The sequence below is a fragment of the Sturnira hondurensis genome, unplaced genomic scaffold (assembly GCF_014824575.4).
Source record: "Sturnira hondurensis isolate 20B ecotype Veracruz unplaced genomic scaffold, ASM1482457v3 Scaffold0022910, whole genome shotgun sequence".
Classification (NCBI taxonomy): domain Eukaryota; kingdom Metazoa; phylum Chordata; class Mammalia; order Chiroptera; family Phyllostomidae; genus Sturnira; species Sturnira hondurensis.
The window spans coordinates 7,833,283-7,858,325 of record NW_028095541.1 but is presented as its reverse complement, the minus strand read 5'-3'; the positions used below and the strand labels follow the sequence as shown (position 1 = coordinate 7,858,325).

At 40.8% G+C, this 25,043-nt stretch overlaps 1 protein-coding gene across 2 annotated transcripts in view; it reads right to left on the bottom strand.

The window, feature by feature from the left end:
- The window catches only part of PARP4 (poly(ADP-ribose) polymerase family member 4), a 121,877-nt gene that overhangs the window by 24,186 nt on the left and 72,648 nt on the right, over positions 1 to 25,043 (bottom strand). For both annotated transcript variants that reach the window (XM_037037281.1, XM_037037282.1), the window contains exons 18-27: positions 23,357 to 23,521; positions 22,644 to 22,690; positions 22,169 to 22,247; positions 15,558 to 15,695; positions 10,285 to 10,480; positions 9,239 to 9,306; positions 8,463 to 8,650; positions 4,130 to 4,229; positions 1,681 to 1,851; positions 1,326 to 1,406 (exon numbers count right to left, since the gene is read on the bottom strand). In XM_037037281.1, coding sequence (XP_036893176.1) covers positions 1,326 to 1,406; positions 1,681 to 1,851; positions 4,130 to 4,229; positions 8,463 to 8,650; positions 9,239 to 9,306; positions 10,285 to 10,480; positions 15,558 to 15,695; positions 22,169 to 22,247; positions 22,644 to 22,690; positions 23,357 to 23,521 — 1,233 coding nt within the window. The remainder of the gene's footprint in view (positions 1 to 1,325; positions 1,407 to 1,680; positions 1,852 to 4,129; positions 4,230 to 8,462; positions 8,651 to 9,238; positions 9,307 to 10,284; positions 10,481 to 15,557; positions 15,696 to 22,168; positions 22,248 to 22,643; positions 22,691 to 23,356; positions 23,522 to 25,043) is intronic.

Sequence of the window (25,043 nt, the reverse complement as noted above, 5' to 3'; positions counted from 1 at the left end):
GGCAGGAAGAAGGGCTCCCTCCTCTTCCTCTCAAATGACAACAAAACAGAGCAGATCTTAAATGGCCATATCCGCTTTCAATGAGAAGTCCAACTCTTATCATTGTGTTATCAATCAGATCACAGTTCACAGAGGAAGCACAACTATAAAGACTGTGCTTTTATGAAAAATGACATCTTCCCAGGTAATATCCTTTTACTTTATTTCTGCCTAAGATTCAATTTTTTAAATAATGTGGAAATTCCCTTATGTTCTATACATGTCACTAGCAAGTAATAATTATTATTATTGATTCAGTGAGTGCTGGAAAAGCCATATTGTATTTAAAAAAACAAAACAAAAAACCCCAAACCCAGCAATGTTTGGGAAGTGGTTTCTCTGGCTTTACAAATACTCCTATGAAAAGCAAGCTACATATACTATAGCACAGACAGATTAGGAATTTTCTAGGCCTAACTACAGTAGATTAAATACTAATGCAAATAGTACAAACTTTTTGGTGCTAATTCATTTGCTCTTAATCCAAAAGTAGAAAAAATAAATACAGCCTCAATAAATGTTTTATTTTGTTTACTACTGTTATTTACTATTTTAAAATAACATAGGTGCCCCAACCAGTGTGGCTCCATTGGGTGGGTGTCACCCCACAAAGTGAAAGCTGCTGTGATTCCTGGTCAGGGCACATGCCTGGTGGGGACCAGGTCCCCCATTGCAGGCATGCAAGAGGCAGTCAATTGATGTTTCTCTCTCACACCATGTTTCTCTCCCCCTCTCTCTCTCCTTTTCCCTCTCTCTAAAAAATAAATAAAATCTTTAAAAAAGAAAGAATCTGAAGGAAACTGTCCTCATTTGTACTAAAATGTCAACACAGGAAAACAGCAATAACAAAAGGAAACATATTGAGAATTCTACATTAAAATGTAAAATTATTACAGCTTTCCAGCACTAGGTCCACAATTTAAGTTTTGAATCTTACAGTTCCAGTTGTCTTCTGAAGTTCAGNAAGCTGCTGTGATTCCTGGTCAGGGCACATGCCTGGTGGGGACCAGGTCCCCCATTGCAGGCATGCAAGAGGCAGTCAATTGATGTTTCTCTCTCACACCATGTTTCTCTCCCCCTCTCTCTCTCCTTTTCCCTCTCTCTAAAAAATAAATAAAATCTTTAAAAAAGAAAAGAATCTGAAGGAAACTGTCCTCATTTGTACTAAAATGTCAACACAGGAAAACAGCAATAACAAAAGGAAACATACTGAGAATTCTACATTAAAATGTAAAATTATTACAGCTTTCCAGCACTAGGTCCACAATTTAAGTTTTGAATCTTACAGTTCCAGTTGTCTTCTGAAGTTCAGTAGTTGATACCATTGTAGAAAATTCTTTTTCTTGAATTAATGCACACAGAGTTGCCTGAAATGGGAAAAAAAGTTCCTTATTACCTTTTCCACTCCCCAGTATTTTGGTCAGTCTGACAGTGATTCTTTTAGCAATTTCCTTTCTGCTTTCAAGGGAAATTAAAAGGCTCTCCAGGGCCCCTGGTAAACCACCCACTGTGTTTCTGGAAGGAGCAAATTTGCCAACATATGATTTGGGGAAGAAGGAGAGAAAAAAATTAAACCGAAAAGAAAATTACTAGCAAAATAATTGCTCTTCCCACAGTGAAACAAACTATAAGCCCCTTTACCTGAGTGCAGTGAGCAGTAAAGCTGTAGACCAGGAGCCGGTCATTGTGGAACAAGGCCTGCACGTGGGCTGGGGCCTGAAGGGGCGCCAGTGTGTCTGCGCTGAACTGATGCCATTTCACAGAGACCGTGTGGCAGCTCGGGGATTGTGACCGAGTCACTTGGTCTTCTATCTAGTTGTTAAAGAAGAATTATTTCTCTTTCAATGTTGTATCCAGAAAATAGTTACTGAACACTTAAACTTTCCATTCTACTCTTTGAGACTGATAACTCTTTTTTTAATGCACTAGCACATTATTTAAATGTACAGAACATCTTAAAATTATTACACTAGTTAATTACTAATATACAGCTCTGGCATGGAGTAAATTCCAGTTATAAAAATTAATCCTATGAAAGACTTGAGTAGACAGTTCTCCAAAGAAGATACACAAATGGCTAATAAGCACATAAAAAGATGTTTCACGTCATTAGTCATTAAGAAAATGCAAGTCAAAACCCCAGTGAGATACAAATGCACACCCATTAGCATGGTTATTTTAAAAACAAAAACAAAAACAAAAAATAGCAAATAAGGACTGGCCAGGATATAGAAAACTTGGAACCCTAGTACATTGCTGGGGATGTAATGAAATGGTGCAGCAACTGCATGAACAACGGCATGACAGTCCCTAAAAAGCTAACCCTAAAATTACCATATGATTTGGCAATTCCTCTTCTGGGCATACGCCTAAAATAACTGTAATGAGCATCTCAAACCATGCTTGTGCACCAACACTCATAGCAGCATGGTTCACAATAGCCAAAGGTGGAAACAACTCAACTTCCTACCAATAAATGAATGGATAAACAAAATGTGCTAGATACAATGAATGTTCTTCAGTCATTAAAAAGGAAGACAATTTTGACACATGGTACCACATGGATGAATCTTGAGGACATTATGCCAAAAGAAATAAACCAAGCATGAAAGGACAAATACAATAAGATTCCACTCACATGGGATACCTAAATATCTAAAGCAGTCAACTTTACAGAGACAGTAAGTAGAAGGGTGGTTGCCAGGGGAGGGGGAAGAAGAATCGATTGTTGTTTTATGGGTATAAAGTTCTGTTCGAGAAGATGAAAGGGTTCTGGAGCTGGAGTGTGGTGCTAGTTGCACAACAATGTGAACACACTTAATGCCACTGAACCGCACACTTAAATATGATTAAAATGGCAACTTTTATGTTTATTTTGCCACAATAAAAATTAATTTTAGTAAAACATGTATAATACTTCACCTTTTAAAAAAGATTTTATTTATTTATTTTTAGACAGGGGGGAAGGGAGGGAGAAAGAGAAGGAGAGAAACATCAATGTGTGGCTGCCTCTCACGTGGCCCCCACTGGGGACCTGGCCCACAACCAGGCGTGTGCCCTGACCGGGAATTGGACCAGTGACCTATGATTCACAGCCCACGCTCGATCCACTGAGCTACACCAGCCAGGGAAATACTTCACTTTTATTTTATTTATTTATTATTTTTTAAAGATTTTATTTATTTATCTTTAGAGGGGGAAGGGAAGGAGAGAGGGAGAGAAAATATCAATGTATGGTTGCCTCTCATGCGTCCCCTGCTGGGAACTGGCCTGCAACCCAGGCATGTGCCCTGACTGGGAATCGAACCGCGATCGTGTGGTTTGCAGGCCCACGCTCAATCCACTGAGCTACACCAGCCAGGGCTGGCAATACTTCACTTAAAAATAATAATTTTATTATTATTATTATTATTTTAATATTTTATTTATCTTTTTAGAGGGGAAGGGAAGGAGAGAGGAGAGAAACATCAATGTATGGTTGCCTCTCATGTGTCCCCTGCTGGGAACTGGCCTGCAACCCAAGCATGTGCCCTGACTGGGAATCGCACCGCGATCGTCTGGTTCACAGGCCCACGCTCAATCCACTGAGCTACACCAGCCAGGGCCTAATACTTCACTTTTAAAAGTCAACCCAAACCCTGGCTGGTATAGCTCGGTGGATTGAGCACGGGTTTGTGAACCAAAAGATCACAGTTCAATTCCCTGTCAGGGCACATGCCTGGGTTGCAGGCTAGTTCCCAGCAGGGGCCAGTTCCCAGCAGGACATGCACCAGAAGCAACCATACATTGATATTTCTCTCCTTTTCTCCTTCCCTTCCCTTCTAAAGACAAATAAATAATTTTTTTTAAAAAAGTCAACCCAAGACATTTGATAAAGCAGAAATCAAACTACTAGCTAGGAGAATGACCCAATTTTGCATTCCTTGTGCTCCTGCCAGGGAGAAGGTCAGGGGTCACCAGAGGTGGGTGCACATCATGGGGCCTCTGCCTCTTTCTAGTTCCTGTTCCCTTGCATGAAAACATGAATTGACAAAGATAACATTTCTATATATAAACGTAAGACTAGTAATAATGTATTTGAGAAACGTACCTGTTTTTTCCAACTATGTTTGGATTTTGGGTTAAAATATTCAAATAGTCCAGCACCACATTGGGACAGAATCCTTAAGATATGACGATTTGCTGTAGAACTGATAACATTTCACAGGTATTACTTTTTAAGAAATTCTAGCAACATTTTAGAAGTCCACATAGTTAATAAGACTGACACAGTTCAAAACCCAACATAAGAGACATTCATACAGAATTTATTCTTCTATAGCTGAGGTTCAGGAGATAAAACATATGACAGACAATATGAAACATCAAAAGGTTTGAGTAACAATTAAGCTGCACACATCAGAGACCTTATTTCTCTCTCATAACAGAATAAAAGCAGAATTTCTTGACTTTCAATTTACTTAAGGAGGAAGCAGATGATTCTTCTGAAGAAAAAAAAAATCCCCCAAAGTACCAGAATGCTAATAAAGATCAACCTACTCTTAAGGAGTGTCAAAGCTACCCAAATTTGATTCCAAATGCCAAGAAATGGCATACGGGTTAATAAAGTCTACAGCTTGAAATCTGATCCACATCTACATGATAAAAGATATCAATAAGTAACTCTCATCCTAGCAAAGATAATCTGGTATTTAAATGACAATGTCATATTAAATTTTTCTCAATAATCCTACACCTATAGAGAATGACTTTCTTAAAGAGTTTCCTCCTGAAATATTAAAGAAATGATCAATAACTTTTCAGGAAGAGAGCTTAAGAAAGTTATCTTTGAAACATATTTTAGCATATTGATAAAAGTTAGATTTGTCTTCAGTCCTTTAAATTAACTGGTGGTGATTACAACACTGATTAGAAAATCCGTTAGGTGGAGTTTATCTGCATTTTAAAAGTCCCCTCTGTTGATGGGGCTACTTGGAACCTTATCTGTGTGTGGACTTGTTACAATGGCAGAAGGAATCATGTCTACTTCTGGAGAGCTCCCAGCATTTAGCTGGAGTTTTTTTTTTTTTTTAACATAAATGAGGCAGAAACATTTCGAAAGGTCCTAAAAACTGGACCAAAAGTCAGTAACAATTACAATTCTCCAGCTGGGTCATGTCAACCAGCACAGTCACCCCTCACACCTGCTTTCCTTCCTGTCTGGCACTTAGGACCCATCTCCCTTTGAGATTCCAGATTGCTCTCTATCTCCCACATGCAGTAAGTACTGCAGCCTCAGCTGAGCAGTGACTGTCCTACAACAGATTCTCAGCAAATACACGGAGCCTTGTATGCTGAGACATCTGAACCTGACCACAGCACAGTGGGCCCCTGACACACAGTGTCAGGAGCAGGCAGGAATTGCTGTGACTGGGAAGATGAAATAGGGAGCTGACTCAGACAGGAAGAAGACACCTCCCTGTAGCAGGCTTGGGGCTGGCCACCTGGTATCAAAAGGTGCAAGTTAGAGGGTTTCCAGCAGAGATGGAGGCATAGGTGGAAACACTGTGCCCCCTCCCACAACTAAATTTAAAGACAGTGAAGTTTGAGAAACAAAGATGCAGCCAAAACAGTGAAAATTGAACTGTACAGAAGTCCGACACTGATCCACACAGCCAGACGGGTAAGAGGGGCAGAGTCAGCGGCAGAGCAGGTCGGCTAGAGAGATCATTCAGTCCGACCAACCCAGGAGCAGAGGCAGAGGCAGAGGCAGTTGGTGGATCCCAGGCGTGGGGTGGCGACAGGTGGACCCAGTGAGTGTGCAGGATGGCTGGCTGACTGCGGTCACACATTCGCATGCAGATAAGCCAAGCAAAGGAACCAACAGTGAGACAGACCCTGCAGGCTAGGGCCCCAGTGATGGGAATTAGAGCCTGAAAGCACCAACTGGAAAGACTTTCTCTGGGTCGAGGGGCTGGGAGAGGCTCCCAGGCCCACAGAGAGTTCGTTGGAGAGACCCACAGCGTCCTCCAGAGTACACAAGCCCACACACCCGGGAACCAGCACCAGAGGGGCCCAATTTCCTTGTGGGAAGCCGCAGAGGGGGACAGAAATCTGAGAAAGAGCAGAGCAGAGAAAAGCGCCATTTTTATTTTTCCCTCTCTGACCCCGCCCCCACATACAGTGTCACAACCCAGCAATTGGGTCAGCCGGCCTTGGTGAACACCTAAGGCTCCACCCCTCAAACAAAACAGGTGCAAACAGACCAAACATTATGACTCAAGAACAACTCAAAGCTCCAGAGCCAATAACTCTAAGTGACCAAGAAATAGCCAGCCTTTCAGCTGCACAGTTCAGAACACTGGTGATCAGGATGCTCACAGAATTGGTTGATTTTAGTCACAAATTAGAGGAACAAATGAAGGCTAAACTAAGGGAAATGAAGGGAAAAGCACAGGTTAATAAGCACAGCTATTGGTTAATAGCGATGGAAAGGAAACTGGGACTCAAATCAATGGAGTGGACCAGAAGGAAGAAAAATATGACCAAACAAAAAAATATGAAGAAACAAGAATTCAACAAAATGAGGAGAGGCTTAGGAACCTCCAGGACATCTTTAAATGTTCCAACATCTGAATTATAGGGGTACCAGAAGAGGAAGAGGAACAGCCACAAGTGGAAAACTTATTTGAACAAATAATAAAGGAGAATTTCCCCAGTCTGGCAAAGGTAATAGACTTCCAGGAAATCCAGGAAGCTCAGAGAGTGCCAAAGAAGTTGGACCCAACAAGGAACACACCAAGGCACATCATAATTACATTAGCCAAGATGAAAATGAAGGAGAGAATCCTAGAAGCAGCAAGAGATAAGGGGACAGTCACCTACAAAGGAGTGCCTATCAGACTGTCAGTTGATTTCTCAAAAGAGACCTTACAGGCAAAAAGGGGCTGGAAAGAAGTATTCCAAGTCATGAAATCCAAAGACCTACAGCCAAGATTGCTCTATCCTGCAAAGCTTTCATTTAGAATGGAAGGGCAGATAAAGTGCTTCTCAGGTAAGGTCAAATTCAAGGAGTTCATCATCACCAAGCCCTTATTATATGAAATGTTAAAGGGACTTATCTAAGAAAAAGAAGATAAAAAATATGAACAGTGAAAGGACAGCAAACTCACAGTTATTAACAACCACACCTAAAACAAAAGCAAACTAAGAGGACAGCTAGATCAGTAGCAAGAACCATAGAAATGGAGATCACATGGAGGGTTAGCAACAGGGGAATGGGAGGAGGAGAAGGGGGTAGAAGTAACAGAAAATAAGTAGCATAGATGGTAGGTAGAAAATAGACAGGGTGGAGGGCAGGAATACTATGGAAAATATAGAATCTAAAGAACTTGTGACACATGGACATGAACGAAAGGGAGGGAATGGTGGGGGAGGGGTGTGCAGGATGGAGGGGAGTGAAGGGGGGGAATGTGACATCTGTAATGGCATAATCAATAAAATATATATATTTTAAAAAGGTACAAGTTATTCGCTGTGGGTTGGACACACTTCCTGGTTGGTGAGTAATGCCCTGTTAGGCCTTAGAGTACAGAAAACAGGACTAGGAGCTGGGGCTGAGGAGGTGCAGAGAGAAGAGCTCTCTGGGCAGGTAGGGAGAGCCATCCAGGGGGGCATTAAGGGCCCAGATCACTACAGAAGCCAAGGGGCCTAGAACAGCACAGTTAGAGGGAAGGAAGGCCTGGTGACTGCTTGCCAGGAAGGTGACTATGGGCCGGGATCACAGGTAGACACAGGACAGGTATGCTCTGTGCAAACACCAGTCTGACCTCTTTGGTTTGGTGTTTTTATTCACACCATATGCCTCAGTTCAACCAGAAAAGCTAACTATAATTGTGGAGGGGGTTCATTCCAACATAATAGAGTTTACACGCCCAAGAGAAAGATTCTCCGTACATCTCAGGGTTTGACAATGTGAACCTCATTGATAAGGTTCTGTGAGGAGCAGAGCAGTGGGATGGGGCCCTAAAGCAGCAGGACCTGCAGCTCCAGTCAGAAACCACCTTGGGCTTCTCAGGATAGGTTGAAAATTTGGACTTCTATGCAAAATAACACTAACATTGATTTGGTGCTTACTATGAGCCCGTTTGTCCAATTGCTTTCTATATGTGAGTTCGTTTAATTCTCAGAGGTAGTGTTTACATTGCCACCTTCATTTTATAGAGATTAAACAAATTGCCCAAAGTCATAGCTAATAAGTGACTGGCTCGGGAGTTAAGACACACACAGTCTGGCTCTCAGCCCAGGGCTCCTTAACTGTACCCTAAACAGCTTCTTTACACAAGTATCAACCTCACAACTGCCGAGAACCCTCTGTGGGCCAAGACATCCCCTCCCAGGTTGCCTCCCACTGTGGCCTTCACCGGCAATGACCTGACACTCACCCAACCCCACAGGAGAACAGCCGGGTGTGCTGCACATGCCTCTTCACAAGCTGCAGAGTCAGGCGCTCTTCCTGCAGGTGGCCATCAGATATGAGAAGAATGTTCCTTAACCCTTGAGAGGGGGGCAGTAAACTTAAATATCGAAGCGTTTTCCAGAAGTCGGTGTTTCCCATGGTGGGCAAGGCAGACTGAAGAAAATGGAGAGGAAATTTATCCCTTTGGGGGGATATTCAATGTTCACTCTAGTAATTTATTGAGCATGTGTCTCAATGAGGTTTAGAAGTATCATCACTAAAAAGGTACTTTTCTCTAATTAAACATTTGTGGAACAACTGCATTTACATCCTTTGAGTTTACTTCACATCACACAGTAACTACAATATTATCAATCAGCACTTATCTGCTCTTCTATGGTTTTCAAAGAACTATTACATTAAATACCTCAGGGCCTGCCAGCCTGGACTGAAGTGGTGACTTGGTCATACTGAACATGCTCCATATAAAACACAGGAGAAGAGAGACAGAAGAAAACACTGCTAAACTGTTAATGCTAAACTGTTAATGCTGGTTGGTGGGACTGTGGGCAATATTCTCTTTCTTCCCTTTTTAATTTTCAATTTTTCTTCAGTGAGTTCACATTGCTTTCACCAGTGAAATGAAAGAGCCCACCAATATGCAAAGTGGAAAGACTGGGGCTGTTGTGACCGTGTTTCTCTCGGACAGTGCTGCTAAAAATGGACAGAGACTCAGGAGGAGGAGGAGGGGCTTTTACTCACCGTAATGAACTCAGCTGGCACGTCACGGCTTGTGATGAACTTAGGAAATGGAAATAACTCCTTGTATCCTGTGTAATGAGAATGGTGTGAGGTGTTGCCATTAACTATTCACTTTATTGACTGCTAAACAAACAATGATGCTTGACAATTTTAACACATAAGTTAAAATCACCACAGTATTCCTTTAAATAACAAATTCTAGTGCAAACTATGCACTTTACTGTGCAAAAGGTTCTGAGTCAAATTACGTGGGCAGACTCTGTTTTGTAGCAGATTGCTTATGTTTATGCAAAGTCGGATGCAGGTAACACAGGCAGCTTGGCCACCAGAGGGACACATTCTCCTTCCATGACCTCTGCCCCCAGAAGTGGCAGACCCTGCCTCCTTCATAAAGGGTCTGGGCCTTTGCTAAATGACACAGAAGAACTAACAGGACATGACATCCCTCACTGCACTTTGTGGTCCTTATCGCTATAGTGCCTTCTTTTGGTAGCTGATATGGTCCTGGGCCCCCATTAGGACATGGCATTACCTATTTTCTAATAGGGCTGATCTCATGCTTGCTGAGATCATTCCTTATAAATTTCCTACCACAGTGCTAATCTCAAATGTTTTGTCCATATCCTTGGGACCCTCATAATCATCAGACCAAAGGTCTTGCATTTGGTCTAGCGGGTGATAATGACTGTAATGTTTATTTAGCACTTACTAGGAATGACCCTGTTTCAAATCCTTTACATCCATTATCTCACTCCTCACAACAACATTGTGAGGTAGGAACTATTATTACCCTCAGGATACAGATGAGGAAACTGAGGCATGAAAAGGTCAAGTAACTTGTCCTTACCAGGGGACACCCAGAGCTAATTAAGTGGTAGAGCTGGGATTTGAACCCAGGGACCTGGGTCCAGAATTCTTGAACACTGTGCTATGCTAATTCTCACTGCAAAGGTCAGGTCAGGACACTGACAGCCATCATTTCTACCCTTAAACATGATGATATTAAGGAGGAAGCTCACTGTTGATGCCAGTCAAAGAGCACTCACCTGAACCAAACTTGACAATGTTTATCTTCTGCTTCTTACCCACCAAGGACAGTGCATATAAGGCAATTTGCTTGGCTTGAAAGAATGTCACACCCTCCATGGAATTGGAGCAGTCGAGACATATAACCATTTCACTCTCCTCAGCTGTATCAGGGAGGGTGATGTTGAGGTCTGGATGGAAAACGAGCATGCAGGCCTGCAAGAAGAGAAACGTGCTGGGCAGATGCTTCTCATAATGTAAAATGGTCTGGCTGGCTCAAAACAGCATAAATCTATGTGTCAATGACCACAACATTTTGCTCCCCAAACTTACCCACACAATCTCTCCAAACAGCACATGTGTTTGGGATAGACTAACCATGAGGAATGGCCTCCTTATAAACTGTGAAGACTCCCTGGGTTAAGGCACCAATTTGCATTCCCAGTACTGCACAAGAATTCCCTTTTCTCCACATCCTTTCCAACACTTGTCTTTTGTCTCTTTGATGCTAGCCATTCAAACAGGTGTGAGGTGGTATCTCAGATCAGTGATGTTGAGCACTTTTTTCCTCCATGTACCTAGTAGCCATCTGTATGTCCACTTTGGGAAAAGGTCTATTCAAATTCTTTGCCTATTTTTAAATCAGATTATTAGTGTTTTTGCTCTTGAGTTATATAAGTTTCTTATATATTTTAGATATTAACTCCTTATGTGATCTGATATATATAGTCTGCAAATATTTTCTCCCATTCCATAGGTTGCCTCTTCATTTTCTGGATGGTTTTCTTTTTTTTAAATGTTTATCATGGTTTTGTATGGGTGAGGGAAAGGCACCAAGATGCTGTGTATTCTCTAGTGTGTATTTTTCTCTGTTTTTTTGTACTACATCATGTTATTTTTGCAGCCAGAAAAGTTCTTTTTTTCAAGGATATTATTTATTTATCTTTAGAGGGGAGGGGAAGGAGAGAGGGAGAGAAATATCAATGTATGGTTGCCTCTCATGTGTCCCCTGCTGGGAACCAGCCCGCAACCCAGGCATGTGTCCTGACTGGGAATCGAACTGCAATAGTCTGGTTCGCAGGCCTGCGCTCAATCCACTGAGCTACACCAGCCAGGGCAACAATTTTTTAATATGATACCAAAAGCACAAGCAACAAAAGCAAAAATAAGCAAGTAGGACTATATCAAAATAAAAAGCTGCAGGGGACACATGAGAGGCAACCATGCATTGATACTTCTCTCCCTCTCTCCTTCCCTTCCCCTCTAAAGATAAATAAATAAAATCTTTTAAAAAAATTGTTAGCAGGACTGATGTCAAGGGGCTTTTTTCTTGAAGTTACATAGTTTCAGAAATTATATTTAAGTCTTTAATCCATTTTGAGTTATTTCTGTGAGGGGTATAATATAGGGGTCCATTTTCAAAAGGTATGTGGTTATCCAGTTTCTCCAAAACCATTTATTGAAAAGACTATCATTTCTTTACTGAGTATTCTATTTTTTAAGTATGCTTTATTGATTATGCTATTAGTTTTCCTAATTTTCCCTTTTATTACCCCTCCACCTCGCACCCCCCAAACTTCCAGCATCATTCCCCTTAGTTCATGCCCATGGGTTGTACATGTAAGTTCTTTGACTTCTCTGTTTCCTATATAATTTTTGATCTCTCCTCATCTATTTTATGCCCGCCAATCATGGTTCGTATTCCCTGTACCTTTCCCCACTATTCTTCCCCTCCCCTTCCCCACTGAAAACCCTCCATATGATCTCCATTTCTCTGATTCTGTTTCTGTTCTAGTTGTTTGCTTAGTATTTGTGTTTTTTTTAAAAATATTTTATTTATCTTTAGAGGGGAAGGGAAAGAGAGAGGGAGAGAAATATCAATGTATGGTTGCCTCTTGTGTGTCCCCTGCTGGGAACTGGCCTGCAACCCAGGCATGTGCCCTGACTGGGAATTGAACAGCAGTTGTTTGGTTCGCAGGCCTGCGCTCAATCGACTGAGCTACAGCAACCAGGGCTTAATATTGTTTTTATTGTTTTGTTTTTCCTTTAGGTTCACTTGTTGATAGTTGTGAGTTTGTTGTCATTTTACTGTTCATAGTTTTTTATCTTCTTCAATTTCTTAGATAAGTCCCTTTGACATTTCATATAATAAGGGCTTGGTGATGATGAGCTCCTTAACTTGAACTTCTCTGAGAAGCACTTTATCTGCCCTTCCATTCTAAATGAGAGCTTTGCTGGAGAGAGTAATCTTGGATACAGGTCCTTGCCTTTCATGACTTGGAATACTTATTTAAGCCCCTTCTTGCATGCAAGGTTTCTTTTGAGAAATCAGCTGATAGCCTTATGGAAACTCCTTTGTAGCTAACTCTCTCCTCTCCTCTTGATACTTTTAAGATTCTCTCTTTATCTTTAATCTTGGGTAACTTACTTATGATGTGCCTTGGTGTGTTCCTCTTTGAGTACAAACTCTTTGGGACTCTTTGAGCTTCCTGGACTACCTAGAAGTCTATTTCCTTTGCCAGATTGGGGAAGTTCTCCTTCATTATTTGTTGAAATAAGTTTTTGATTTGATGCTCTTCCTTTTCTCCTTCTGTCAACCTTATAATTTGGATATTGGAATGTTCAAAAACATCCTGGAGGTTCCTAAACCTCTCCTCATTTTTTTGAAGTCTTGTTTCTTCATTCTGTTCTGGTTGGATGCTTCTTTCTTCCTTCTGCTCCAAACTGTTGATTTGAGTCCCACTTTCCTTCTCACCACTGTTGCTTCCCTGCACATTTTCCTTTATTTCACTTAGCATTGCCTTCACTTTTTCATCTAATTTGCGACCAAATTCAACCAATCTTGTGAGCATCCTGATTACCAGTGTTTTGAACTGTGCATCTGATAGCTTGGCTCTCGTCACTTAGTTGTATTTTTTCTGGTCCTTTGATCTGTTCTTTCATTTGGGCCATTTTTTTTTTTTTTTTTTGTNATCTGTTCTTTCATTTGGGCCATTTTTTTTTTTTTTTTTGTCTCAGCATGCCTGCTACATATAAGAAGTAGAGCCTTAGGTGTTCACAAGGGTAGGGCAATCCATGTAGCTGCTTTGTGATGATGCATGTGGGGAAGGGGTCTGAGAGGGAACAGTGATGCTTGCTCCACTCTCTGCTGGAGCAAGAGCAAATTGCTACTTCTCCTAAACGCTCTTGAATGCTCCATTAGACAGATTGGCTGTCTCCTTGTCACTTAGCTCTTTTTCTGGAGTTTTGCTCTGTTCTTTCATTTAGGCCATATTTCTCTGTCTTGGTGCTCCTGTTAAGTTGTAAGGGGATGGGGTCCAAGGTATTCACCAGGGCAGGGCAACCCTCCTTGCTCTGTGGTGGTGCTGCCTGTGGGGGAGGGGCCAGAGAGGAAACAATGCAGCTCCCCTGCTCTATTCCAGCTCACTTTCCAACGAACTGGAGTGTGAGACTGGGAGCTTATCCCACCACAGAAACTGCCATATTCCAAGTCAGTTCTGAGTCTGAGTTTCCCTTCTAGCCGGCACTGTCCATGCAGTCTGCCATCTTGTGGGGGTTTCTCTCAGTGGGTCCCACCCACACAGTCCACCGCCTCACCACAGGTTCTTACCAGTCTGATTGTTCTGGTTGACTGTTTCTTTAATTCCTTGGTTGTCAGAGCTCTAGGCAGTTTGATTTTCTGGCACTGGTTGTTTATTGATTTTAGATTGGTCGTTATCCTCCTTTTGGTTGTGTGAGGAAGTGAATGGTTTCTACCTACACCTCCATCTTGGCCAGAACTCCAGCCAGTACCTCCTTGATATTTCCAATCAATCCAGCTCACAGCCCTGTCCATGGAGCAACACTGATAGCTTTAATGTTCTATTTCTGACTGCTTCTGGCCTACAAACTACAAATTAGAGGTTCCAACAATCTCCTCAGGATTTCCCAGAGTGGCTCACAGAACTCAGAGAAACATTTTACTCACTACATTACCATTTCTTTTTTTTTTTTTAAAGGATATAACTCAGGAACAGCCAAATGGAGAAGCAGAGGACACGGAGCTTCCACACCCTCTCTACCAGCCAGTCTCCTGGAATCTCCATGTGTTTGCTGCTTGGAAGCCCTCTCTCTTTATTGAGTATTCTTCGCTCAAGAATTTGTCAGCTATCCATTGACCATATATGCATAGGTTTACTTGTGGGCTCTAAATTCTGTTCCATTGGTCTATGTGTCTGTTTTTATGCCAGTACCATATTGTTTTATTATAGCTTTGTAGTATAATTTGAAATCAGGAAGTATAATGGTTCTAGCTTTGCTCTTCTTTCTCGAGATTTCTCTATTTGTGGTGTTTTGTGGTTCCATCATGGAATACCTTTCCATTAATTTGTGTCTTCTCCAATTTCTTTTATCAATGTCTTATACTTCTCAATGTATAGATCTTCCATCTCCTTGATTAAATTTATTCCTAAGTATTTTATTGTTTTTGATGGTATTTTAAATAAATTATTTTACTTCTTTTTCAGAAAGTTTGTTGTTAGTACACAGAAATACAATTGATTTTTGTGCACTGACCAAGCTTGGTGGCCTTACCTCCAGGGGGTCCTGGACCATAGCTGACAGTGGCTAGATCCAGTTCACTGTCCACATCAGGGTTCACAACTGGGACCAAGTTTTTTATGCCTATTACTTAGTGCTGAAGTGGACCTGACTTCTGGGTCCCATGGCATATGATGACATCCAGCCAAAGAGGGCTGTAGCCAATTTCTCAGGGATACGAAGCTGTTTCTATTTCAGCAGCCAGGACCAGTTGCCAGCAAGCAGCCTGTGTGTGAGCCTGCTCACTCAGAATGACTCTTCTGGGTCTTGGAATGCACTGGGGTTTCACAGTCTCCTAACTGGATCCCAAAGCTCTTAGAGAGGCAGGATGGATGGACAGATGTCAAGTTACTATTGGTGGGGAATATACATGCAAGGGACATTTTTTTCAGCCATCTTGCTGATGTCACTTTCAATTTTTATTTCAGAAGAGATTTTTTTGTCACCACCGTACAAAATGGTCATATGGCCATAAATAATTTTGTAGCTTGGTATTTGAAAACTGCAAAAACTATATAGGTACACTGTGTGAAGACAGATGCCTAAAGGCAGATTTTCCTTTTGGTGGGGATTAAGGTAAATTTTATAACCTTTACAAGGCTCTAAATTACAAGGGGGCTTTGGTTGAAACCTTAGAAGTTTGTTATGATTGATATCATTAGTAATTTTAGTTGTAGAATCTTGCCATGGGGAGAGCTCAAAAGAAGGACTATACCTCACTTTCCTTTTCAGGATGTTTTTCAACCCACATTCTTGGGAGATATGCATCAGACAAACCAATGCGGAGAGAAAATCCACTGCTGTCTAAGGAGCTCCTGTCCATGGTGCTAATCACAGCTTTGCAGTCTGTACTCTACAAACAAACAGCCATGACAACAAAGTGAATAACGGAATATCACAGGACCAGTATGTACTTACCTGTCAAGTATCAAAGGCTTGCATAATTTATAATAGCTCCACTAAGAATCAATACTGTAGTAACAAATTCTAAAATCATGAATGGTAGGTTTTAGAAGTGTGACCAGTATCTCCAGTATCTTATCACTTATCCTCCTGAAATTCTAAGGTTGATATAATTTTAGGTAAGTTTGAGAGAGCCTCCAACTCTGGGTCCAAAGATAACAAATATGTGAATCCAGTTACACTTCTCTGGAGATTGCTATACCAGATGGTCATAACTTAGAATAGCAAAATAAAAAATTCAACAGAAATCTGCAGATTATACCTTATTTTTAATTTATATTTTTATAAACATAAAATCACTTCAAACTTACAAAATTATTTATTAATTTTAAAGAGTGAGAGAAAAGAAGGGAAGAAGGGAAAGAGGGAGGAGGGGAGAGAGAACCTCAAATTGTTATACCACCCATTAATGCATTAATTGGTTGCTTCTTGAACCTGCTACCTTGGAGTTATTGGGACTATGCTCTAACCAACGGAGCTACCCAGACTGAGCCAATATAAAATGACATTTAAACATGTAGATGTTGCCTGGCTGATGTTGCTTAGTGAATTGAGAGCTGGCCTGCAAACCAAAGGGTCACTGATTCGATTCCCATTTAGGGCACATGCCTGGGTTGCAGGCCATGTGCCAAACTGGGGGCACATGAGAGGCAACCACACATTGATATTTCTTTCCCTCTTTCTGCTTCCCTTCTCCTTTTTCTAAAAATAAAATAAATAACATCTTTTAAAAATAAATAAAAGTGTAGATACTAAGCTTTAAGATCATAAAGAAAATGTGGTAGATTATATAAAATGACCACAGAGTCTTTCTGCTCTGGTGCGCTACCCTTAGCAATGCAATTTGTAGCTCCTCCTGTAAGAAGGTGGCGTCTTTTCCTCTGCCCTTGACTCTGGAGTTGGCTATATGAGTCGCTTTGGCCAGTGGGATATTGGCAGATGTGAGGCCGGCAGAGGCTTGAAAAGGCCGACACAGGCAGGCAGTGCAGTGGTGCCTGCCCTCCCTTGTTGCTACTGCAAAATCTTGTTACTGTAAGAAGTGAAACCACGCCCCCACCAAACTGGAATTATATTCTGGAAGGCGAGCCCCTTTGTAGTACAGGCTTCCCCTACTAGGTGAGTGTTTTAGGAACCCATCTGTATCAGTGTACCAGCTGACACTGGGATGAGACGCTGTGTTCAGCTTCAGTGAATTTTTTTGAATACTCACTCTTTCAACATGTTTGCCCATTTCAAGATGGGGAATTTACAAGTGCACCTGCCCACACTGCACTGAGTGCTCAGCAGTTTTTGATTAAAAAAATGGTGTGACCCACCCTCCCTATTAACCCAATCTGTCCCTGAGTGACATTTTTTTCCCCTGCATGTAAAAAGTCCTCCAAGGGAAACGTTTTGCTGATGTAGAAGAGGTAAAATGAAAACTGGCAGAAACACTAAAACACAGGTGGCAAACACAAGGCCCAAGGGCCGAATCTGGCCCTCCACCTTGTTTTATCTGGCTTAGCACCTTGTTTCTATGTGGCAGTAGCACCGAGCTCTTGCTTAACAGTTGAGGGTAGTTACATTTAAATAGTCCTAAAATTACATTCAGCCCTTTGAAGGCAGCCCTTTTGATGTGGCCCCCGGTGAAAATGAGTTGGATACCCCTGCACTAAAAGGTATCAAAATCAACAAGCTCAAAAACTGTTTTGAGCAGTGAAAAAAAGTTTCAATAAGTGTATTGCATCAAATGGAGAGTACTCTGAAGTTGAAGGAAGTTTAAACAGGTAAGAATACATAACTTTTTATAAATAAATTCTGGTTTTGGAGGGATCCCTCATCATATAAACAAACCTGAGCTCACCTGCTGGATGCCCAGAGACACATGGCTATCACCCCAGCTATCAGGCCAGGCATGTGTGTAAGGTCATCCTAGACCATCCTGTTCCAGCCCAGCAGAGAACTGCCCAGCCGCCTGACACACTGTGAGAAATAACACATGCTGTGGTGTTAAAACACAAAGTTTTGGGATTGGTTGTTATACAGCAAAACCTCTCTGAAGCAAAGAACTTCTTCAGGATGGGTTAAATCTATGTGGCTACCTCCATTCCCTACAATAAAAGGGAAGCAATGAAAAGGGTGTAAACCCATAAAGATATTGAGAACAGGAATAAAGACAATAGCAGATGAGTGGTGTCAATAAGTTTAAGGGCATGGGAAGCTGACAGAAGACTGGTAAGTAGCCACCCTGAGTGGAGAAACAAACCCTGAGTAAGAGTGATGGGCAACAATGTCTGAACATTCCCTTATTCTAACACACACTGCTCTGAACCACTTGGTGAGGTACTTAATCCTAGTTGGAAATCATCTTCCATGGCATGGGAGGGCATGACCATGGCAGTGGACTCAGTGGTCCTTCAGAAACTTGGGGTGGCTTACACAGGGGTAAGGTACCAGGTGCCGCAGGAAGCAGCAGTACATGAACACACTATACTACTAAGCTGTTGGATCTTCAGACCCTCTCCCTGTCCTAAGAAACCAAGTAGCTGGTACCAAGAGTTAGCACCCTATTCTCTCACTAAAAAATGCTGGAGATTTATTACTCAGAGAAATTCAACCAAATAGAATCAGACTCTGGAACCACAGGCTTAATGGAGCACAGGAGCACAGAGCTACAAATGGGACTTGAAGTGACAGCACCCCAAAATATAGGGCCCTCTGTTGCCCTCCCTGTCATACTTTATGAACATCCTGGAGGTGTTCTGAATAACCACAGAAGTGACCAAAACACCACTATGCTACTTACTACCAATCAGCTGCTGGTAGCCTCTGGTGCAGCCCTTTGGTACACTTACCCCGCTCCCCTCAGAGAGGGGAGCATCTAACTGGTTTTCTTGTGCCTCAGTTGAAGATGAACATAGACAGATCACCCAGACATTTGAGAAAAAGCCTCTAACATGACATATAGAGACCAAACAAAAAAAAAATACCAGAAGGAACTCAAAACTCAACACAGAGAACAGAAGAAAAAATGTATTATAAATGTTCCCAGAGAGATGAAAGAGATGATAACGCATCTATGAAACATGCAAAATGTAATACAAGAGGAATACAGAAAAGAGCTCTTACAAACAAAAATATACAACCAAATAGAACTAAATAAACATTTCAGTAGAATTTAGAATTGAAAAAATCACCCAGAAAAAAAAAGACAAAGGGATAATAAAATAAATGGCCAATAAGAGAGAAAAATTAAAAATAAAAATAAGGTGTTCAATCCAGTGTACACCTGACTGAAAGGCATTACAAATAGGCAAAAAAGACAGGACCAACTTACAAATAGAATAAAATTTCCTAGAACACAAGTCTATAAGTTACACAAAATGAATGAATATCACATTGTTATGAAATTTTAGAATACTAGGATGAAAAGATCTGAAATTCTTGCAGAATTTAAAAAAACTTAACAGACTAAAGGCAAAGAATAGAGATAAAACATCATTTAACTTCTCAAAAGTAACATTGGAACTTACAAGACAAAGTTCTCAATATTCTGAGAGAGAATGATTTCTAACCCAGAATTAAGCACCTCACCAAGAGTAGCACATGGAATATGGATATTTTCTGGCATTGCTGCCCATCACTCCTATTTAGGAAGGAAATGAGGTTGTACTCTGCCAAATGGAGAGAACAAAACAAGAAAGAGGATGAAGATAAGACCCCTATAAACAACAGTCAAAGTAAGCCCTTGGCTAACAGCTGCCCCACAGCAGCCAAGCTGGGTATACTGGAGAGACAGAGGTGGCATGTCTGCGGTGGGGAGGCATAAACTAATGGATCCTCTAAAGCATTTAACAGTATGAAAATAATGTGGGGAGGGGTTTTAATCTATGCGTTAGAGGAGATGTGAAGAACTGTTCCAAAAGTCTAAGCAAGTGAACAACTCAATTTTTCCCAGGAAAAACTATAAGAAGAGATTTAAAAAAAAGAAAATGTGATCACAATATATTTCTTGGTTCAATAGTAAACATCATTTACACAGTCATAATAATGTAAACAGTGACTTAATTTAACCCAAAATTGTGATATAACTTTTGAAATGGTGGGGAGCAAGGAAAGTGAAGGAGGTAAGGGAGGTAAATTTTCATCTACCATAATAGAAAGTCAAAAGAAAATATCTGAAACAGCTGAATCAAGAACAAGCAGCAAAAAATTTTATGTACAACTTTGGAGGCCACCAGAAAAGAGCTAAAATATGAAAGAGGTTCACTGTTTTGGGACTGCTGCTGCTGGCAAGAAGCTGTTATACCATCATTTCAGCTTTTATACCATGTGCATATTTCTTCCATAATATAAATTAATGTTAAAATGAGAGCTCTTAAGAAATAAAGCTGACTACCAGTCAAGATGGAGGCATGGGTAGACACACTGTGCCTTCTCACACAAACAAAAGAAGGACAACAACAATTTAAAAACAAAAAACAACCTGAACTAACAGGAAACCAAAGTGTATGGGAGTCCGACAATGAAGGAGTTAAAGAAGACACATTCATCCAGACTGGTAGGAGGGGCAGAGTCAGGCAGCCGGGGCGTAGAGGACTCTGGGCAAGGTGGGAGCTGGAGGACCCAGCAAAGTGGTGGATTGTGGAGTGGGGCATACAAGGCTGCTGCTGGCTGGCAAGGCAGCAGCAGGCAGACGGCAAGGCGGCGGATTGCAGACTGGGCAGTCCCACATTAGTGCGCAAATAAACCAGGAGAAACAACTGGGGAGTAGGACAGACTGCACAACCCAGGGCCCCACCACCAGAAAATAAAGCCTCAAACCACTGGTCAAAAACACCTGTGGAGGTTGAGGCAGGCAAGAGAAACTTCCAGCCTCACAGGAGAGCTCCTTGGAGAGACCCACTCACACGGGAATCAGCATCAGAAGGGCCCAATTTGCTTGTGGGAAGAGAAGGAAGTGACTGAAAGCTAGCAGAGAGCAAAGCAATCACCATTGTTCCCTCTCACATCCCTTCTCCCCAGACAGCATCACAACTCAGCAACACAGGTTGCCCTGCCCTGGTGAACATCTAAGGCTCCACCCCTTACTGTGTAACAGGTGCATCAAGACACACAAAAAAATAATGGCCCACATGAAAAGAACAGATCAAAGCTCCAGAAAAAAATATAACTAAGTGACGAGGAGAGAGCCAACCTATCACATGCACACTTCAAAACACTGGTAATCAGGATGCTCACAGAATTGGTTGAATTTGGTCACAAATTAGATAAAAAATGAAGGCTATGCTAAGTGAAATAAAGGAAAATGTACAGGGAAGCAACAGTGATGGGAAGGAAACTGGAACTCAAATAAATGGTATGGACCAGAAAGAAGAAAGAAGCATCCAACCAGAACAGACTGAATAAACAAGTATTCAAAAAAATAAGGAGAGGCTTAGGAATCTCCAGGACACCTTTAAACATTCCAACACCCAAATTATAGTGGTACCAGAAGGAGGAGAGGAAGAGCAACAAATTGAAAACTTATTTCAACAAATAATGAAGGAGAACTTCCCCAATCTGGCAAAGGAAATAGACTTCCAGGAAATCCAAGAAGCTCAGAGAGTCCCAAAGAAGTTGGACCCAAGAAGGAACACACCAAGGCACATCATAATTACATTAGCCAAGATGAAAATGAAGGAGAGAATCCTAGAAGCAGCAAGAGGTAAGGGGGACAGTCACCTACAAAGGAGTGCCTATCAGACTGTCAGTTGATTTCTCAAAAGAGACCTTACAGGCAAGAAGGGGTGGAAAGAAGTATTCCAAGTCATGAAATCCAAAGACCTACAGCCAACATTGCTCTATGCTGCAAAGCTTTCATTTAGAATGGAAGGGCAGATAAAGTGCTTCTCAGGTAAGGTCAAATTCAAGGAGTTCATCATCACCAAGCCCTTATTATATGAAATGTTAGAGGGTCTTATCTAAGAAAAAGAAGATAAAAAATATGAACAGTAAAATGACAGCAAACTCACAACCATTAACAACCACACCTAAAATAAAAACAAAAGCAAATGAAGCCAACAACTAGAACAGGAACAGAACCACAGAAATGGACAGCACATGGAGGGTTAGCAACAGAAGAGTGGAAGGAGGAGAGAGGGGGGGAAGGTACATAGAATAAGTAGCATAGATGGTAGGTAGAAAATAGACAGGGGAAGGGTAAGAATAGTATAAGAAACTTAGAAGCCAAAGAATTTATAGGTACGACCCTTGGGCATGAACTAAAGGGGAGGGATATGCAGGTGAGAGGGGAGTGAAGATGGGGAAATGGGACAACTATATGTAATAGCATAATCAATAAAATATATTTTTTAAAAAGAAATAAAGCAAAGACTTACTAACCTTTTTTTTCAGTTCATGTGTATCACTAGAAATGAATTTAATCACATATGGCATCTCAATAGACATACTGAGAGAGAAGCTGCCAAAATTGAAGAAAAGGAAGTTGTGTTAGTCTTAAGTATTAAATATTAAACAGCTACCCATACTTTTAAATATTAAATATTAAACAGCTACCCATATTTTTTCATGTTTTTTAAAATTTTATTTATTTATCTTTAGAGGGGAAGGGAAGGAGAGAGGAGAGAAATATCAATGTATGGTTGCCTCTCATGAGCCCCCTTCTGGGAACTGTCCTGCAACCCAGGCATGTGCCCTGACTGGGAATCAAACCGTGATCCTCTGGTTCGCAGGCCTGTGCTCAATCCACTGAGCTACACCAGCCAGGGCCTGTTTCACATAATTTTAAGTGAAAATTGAAGCCATAAAAAAGCTTTAATACCCATTGAATGTCAGGTTTTATATTTTAAATACTAACCTTTGCTTTGTTCCTATTTCTTTTATACAAATCTTCTCTATTGTATCCTATTAAAAAATATATGTACAATATAAGTATCAAGTTTTACAATGAGACCCTAAGCTGAATGTAATGTCACCAAGGGCATCATCTATAGTAGCAATAAGACAGTTGGTCTCACTGTGGAGTAGTAAGACATTAAGCATTTGTTCATGGAATAATAATAGCTTTGAAAAGGTAACTGATAATTAAGATAGTTTATGTCCTTTCCAACTCTACATATGTGTGTGTATGTATACACACATCCATACCTATTTATTCATACAAACACACACAAATACACACAGTTTATAAAGATATACAAAGTAGGAAGTCTGAATAAACCTATACCAAAACATTAACCAGTACCTTTGTGTTACTATGTCTGGTGATGAAATTAAAGATGGTTTAAATTTTCCTCTTTGGCTTATTTGCATTCTGTAGCCTGATTTGAATTCTTTGTGATGAATATGTAACAAAGACACAAACTTTTTAAAGCGACTAAACAGAATAAAAATATGCCCACTAAGCATATCTATCTTTATCCTTTTTATTTTACAAACATTATATGTGTCTAAATGCATGTGTCAGTAACATTGACTTTGTCCAAAAGGTTAGATTATTTTGGATACTTTTTTTCCCTATGCATAAATCACACACAAAATTTCTCAAAATCTTATCTTAAGCACACGAACCTGGATGTTTTCATTCAAAGCTTTGTCCTGTTGCCAGGGTGCAACGGTAGCGGGCATGAAGAAGATGGCTACGGTGCCTTGGATGCTGAGTTCCGTGATGTAGGTAATTTTGATAAGAACCTTAGCTTTGGGGGGCAAATTTCCAACACTTACAGTAAAAACATCCTGAAACACAAACATGTTACCTAGCTTGTGACTCAAATGCATACCCATTCTATGCTAGTTAATCCTATTACATGAACCACTGGAATTTCAACCTGCCATCTTCTCCCTCTGAAAACAAGAATACAGCCTAGAAGCCAAGCACTGGTGGTGCTAAAGGAGACTCACAGAGCCATTCCCCAGGGGTGGGGACAGTGTGAAGTCTACAGGGGTCTCTGGGACAAAAGGCCCCTTGGCAGCAGGACCCTGCCCTGACCGGGGAGCATCACCCAGTGGGCTTTCTATACCAGAGCCCTATGTGCAGGGCTTTGCACAAGGACCACCCCCCTCCCACCGCCCCTTCTGGAAAAACTGTGGACTCTCTGACCTCCACAGCCTCCAACACCAGTTCTACCAGTGGCTGTAGAGCCAGAGCAACTCTCACTGAGCTTGACCCTCACATCATTCTTCTCCCCTACAGTCAGCTCATCACTTTATTTTTTGGAAAAAGGTATTTTGTTTTCTTTCAATGGAGTATTAATAATCACTGCTAATCTCATGACTAGCTAGGGTAGAAAAATGAGAAGCTAGATGTATTTTTTTTATACACAGAGAACCTCTTAACCTCCCAACCGTATCTTTCTTCCATTCTATTTGACCATGTTGCCATAAAAATATAACATGTTTAGATTAAGAATGTATAACATTAATGGTTAAAGAGATTAAAGGGATAATTATTACTTTTGGCACCAAGGATATCCATTTGCAGGATAGGAATAAACAAGGAAGAGATGATTATTAAGTAATCCATAGCGCTAACTTAAAAAATTTATTGAATTTATTGGGTGACATTGGTTAATAAGATTATATAGGTTTCAGGTGCACAATTCTATAACACATCATCTGTATATTGCATTTTATGCTCACTACTCAAAGTTAGGCCTCCTTCTGTCATCGTATATTTGATCCCCTTTACTCTTTTTCTACCACCTCCCCCTCTTCCCCTCTAGTAACCACCACACTGTTTATTCTTCAGCATATAAAAGCCCGGGGTTCATTTGAGAGACTGCCACGTAACTTTGTAGGGTTGCAATGCTGTTTCTGTGCAGGATATAAATGGATGAAAGATGTCACTTTCCTTATAATAAACTGGATGGCCTACAAAATCACATAGACGCATAAGATAATATCCTTCTGATATTTGGGAAGACTTAATATACAACATATAATGTATATCACCATATTATCACATATATTATATATAATGCTATATATATTTTTATACATATATAATACAAGACAAAAATATATTATGTTTATATAATGCTATATATGTAAATTGTTCTCAACTATCAGAAGACTAACAAATAAATAATATATACAGGATGGGGCAAAAGTAGGTTCACAGCTGTTCATATAAGAATTACACAATAATAAATAAATAAAAATACAAGAATATACTGTTTTGCATACTCACAACCGTAAACCTACTTTTAGCCCCACCCTGTAGTTATGTAACATATTTAATGTACAATAGTACTTATAC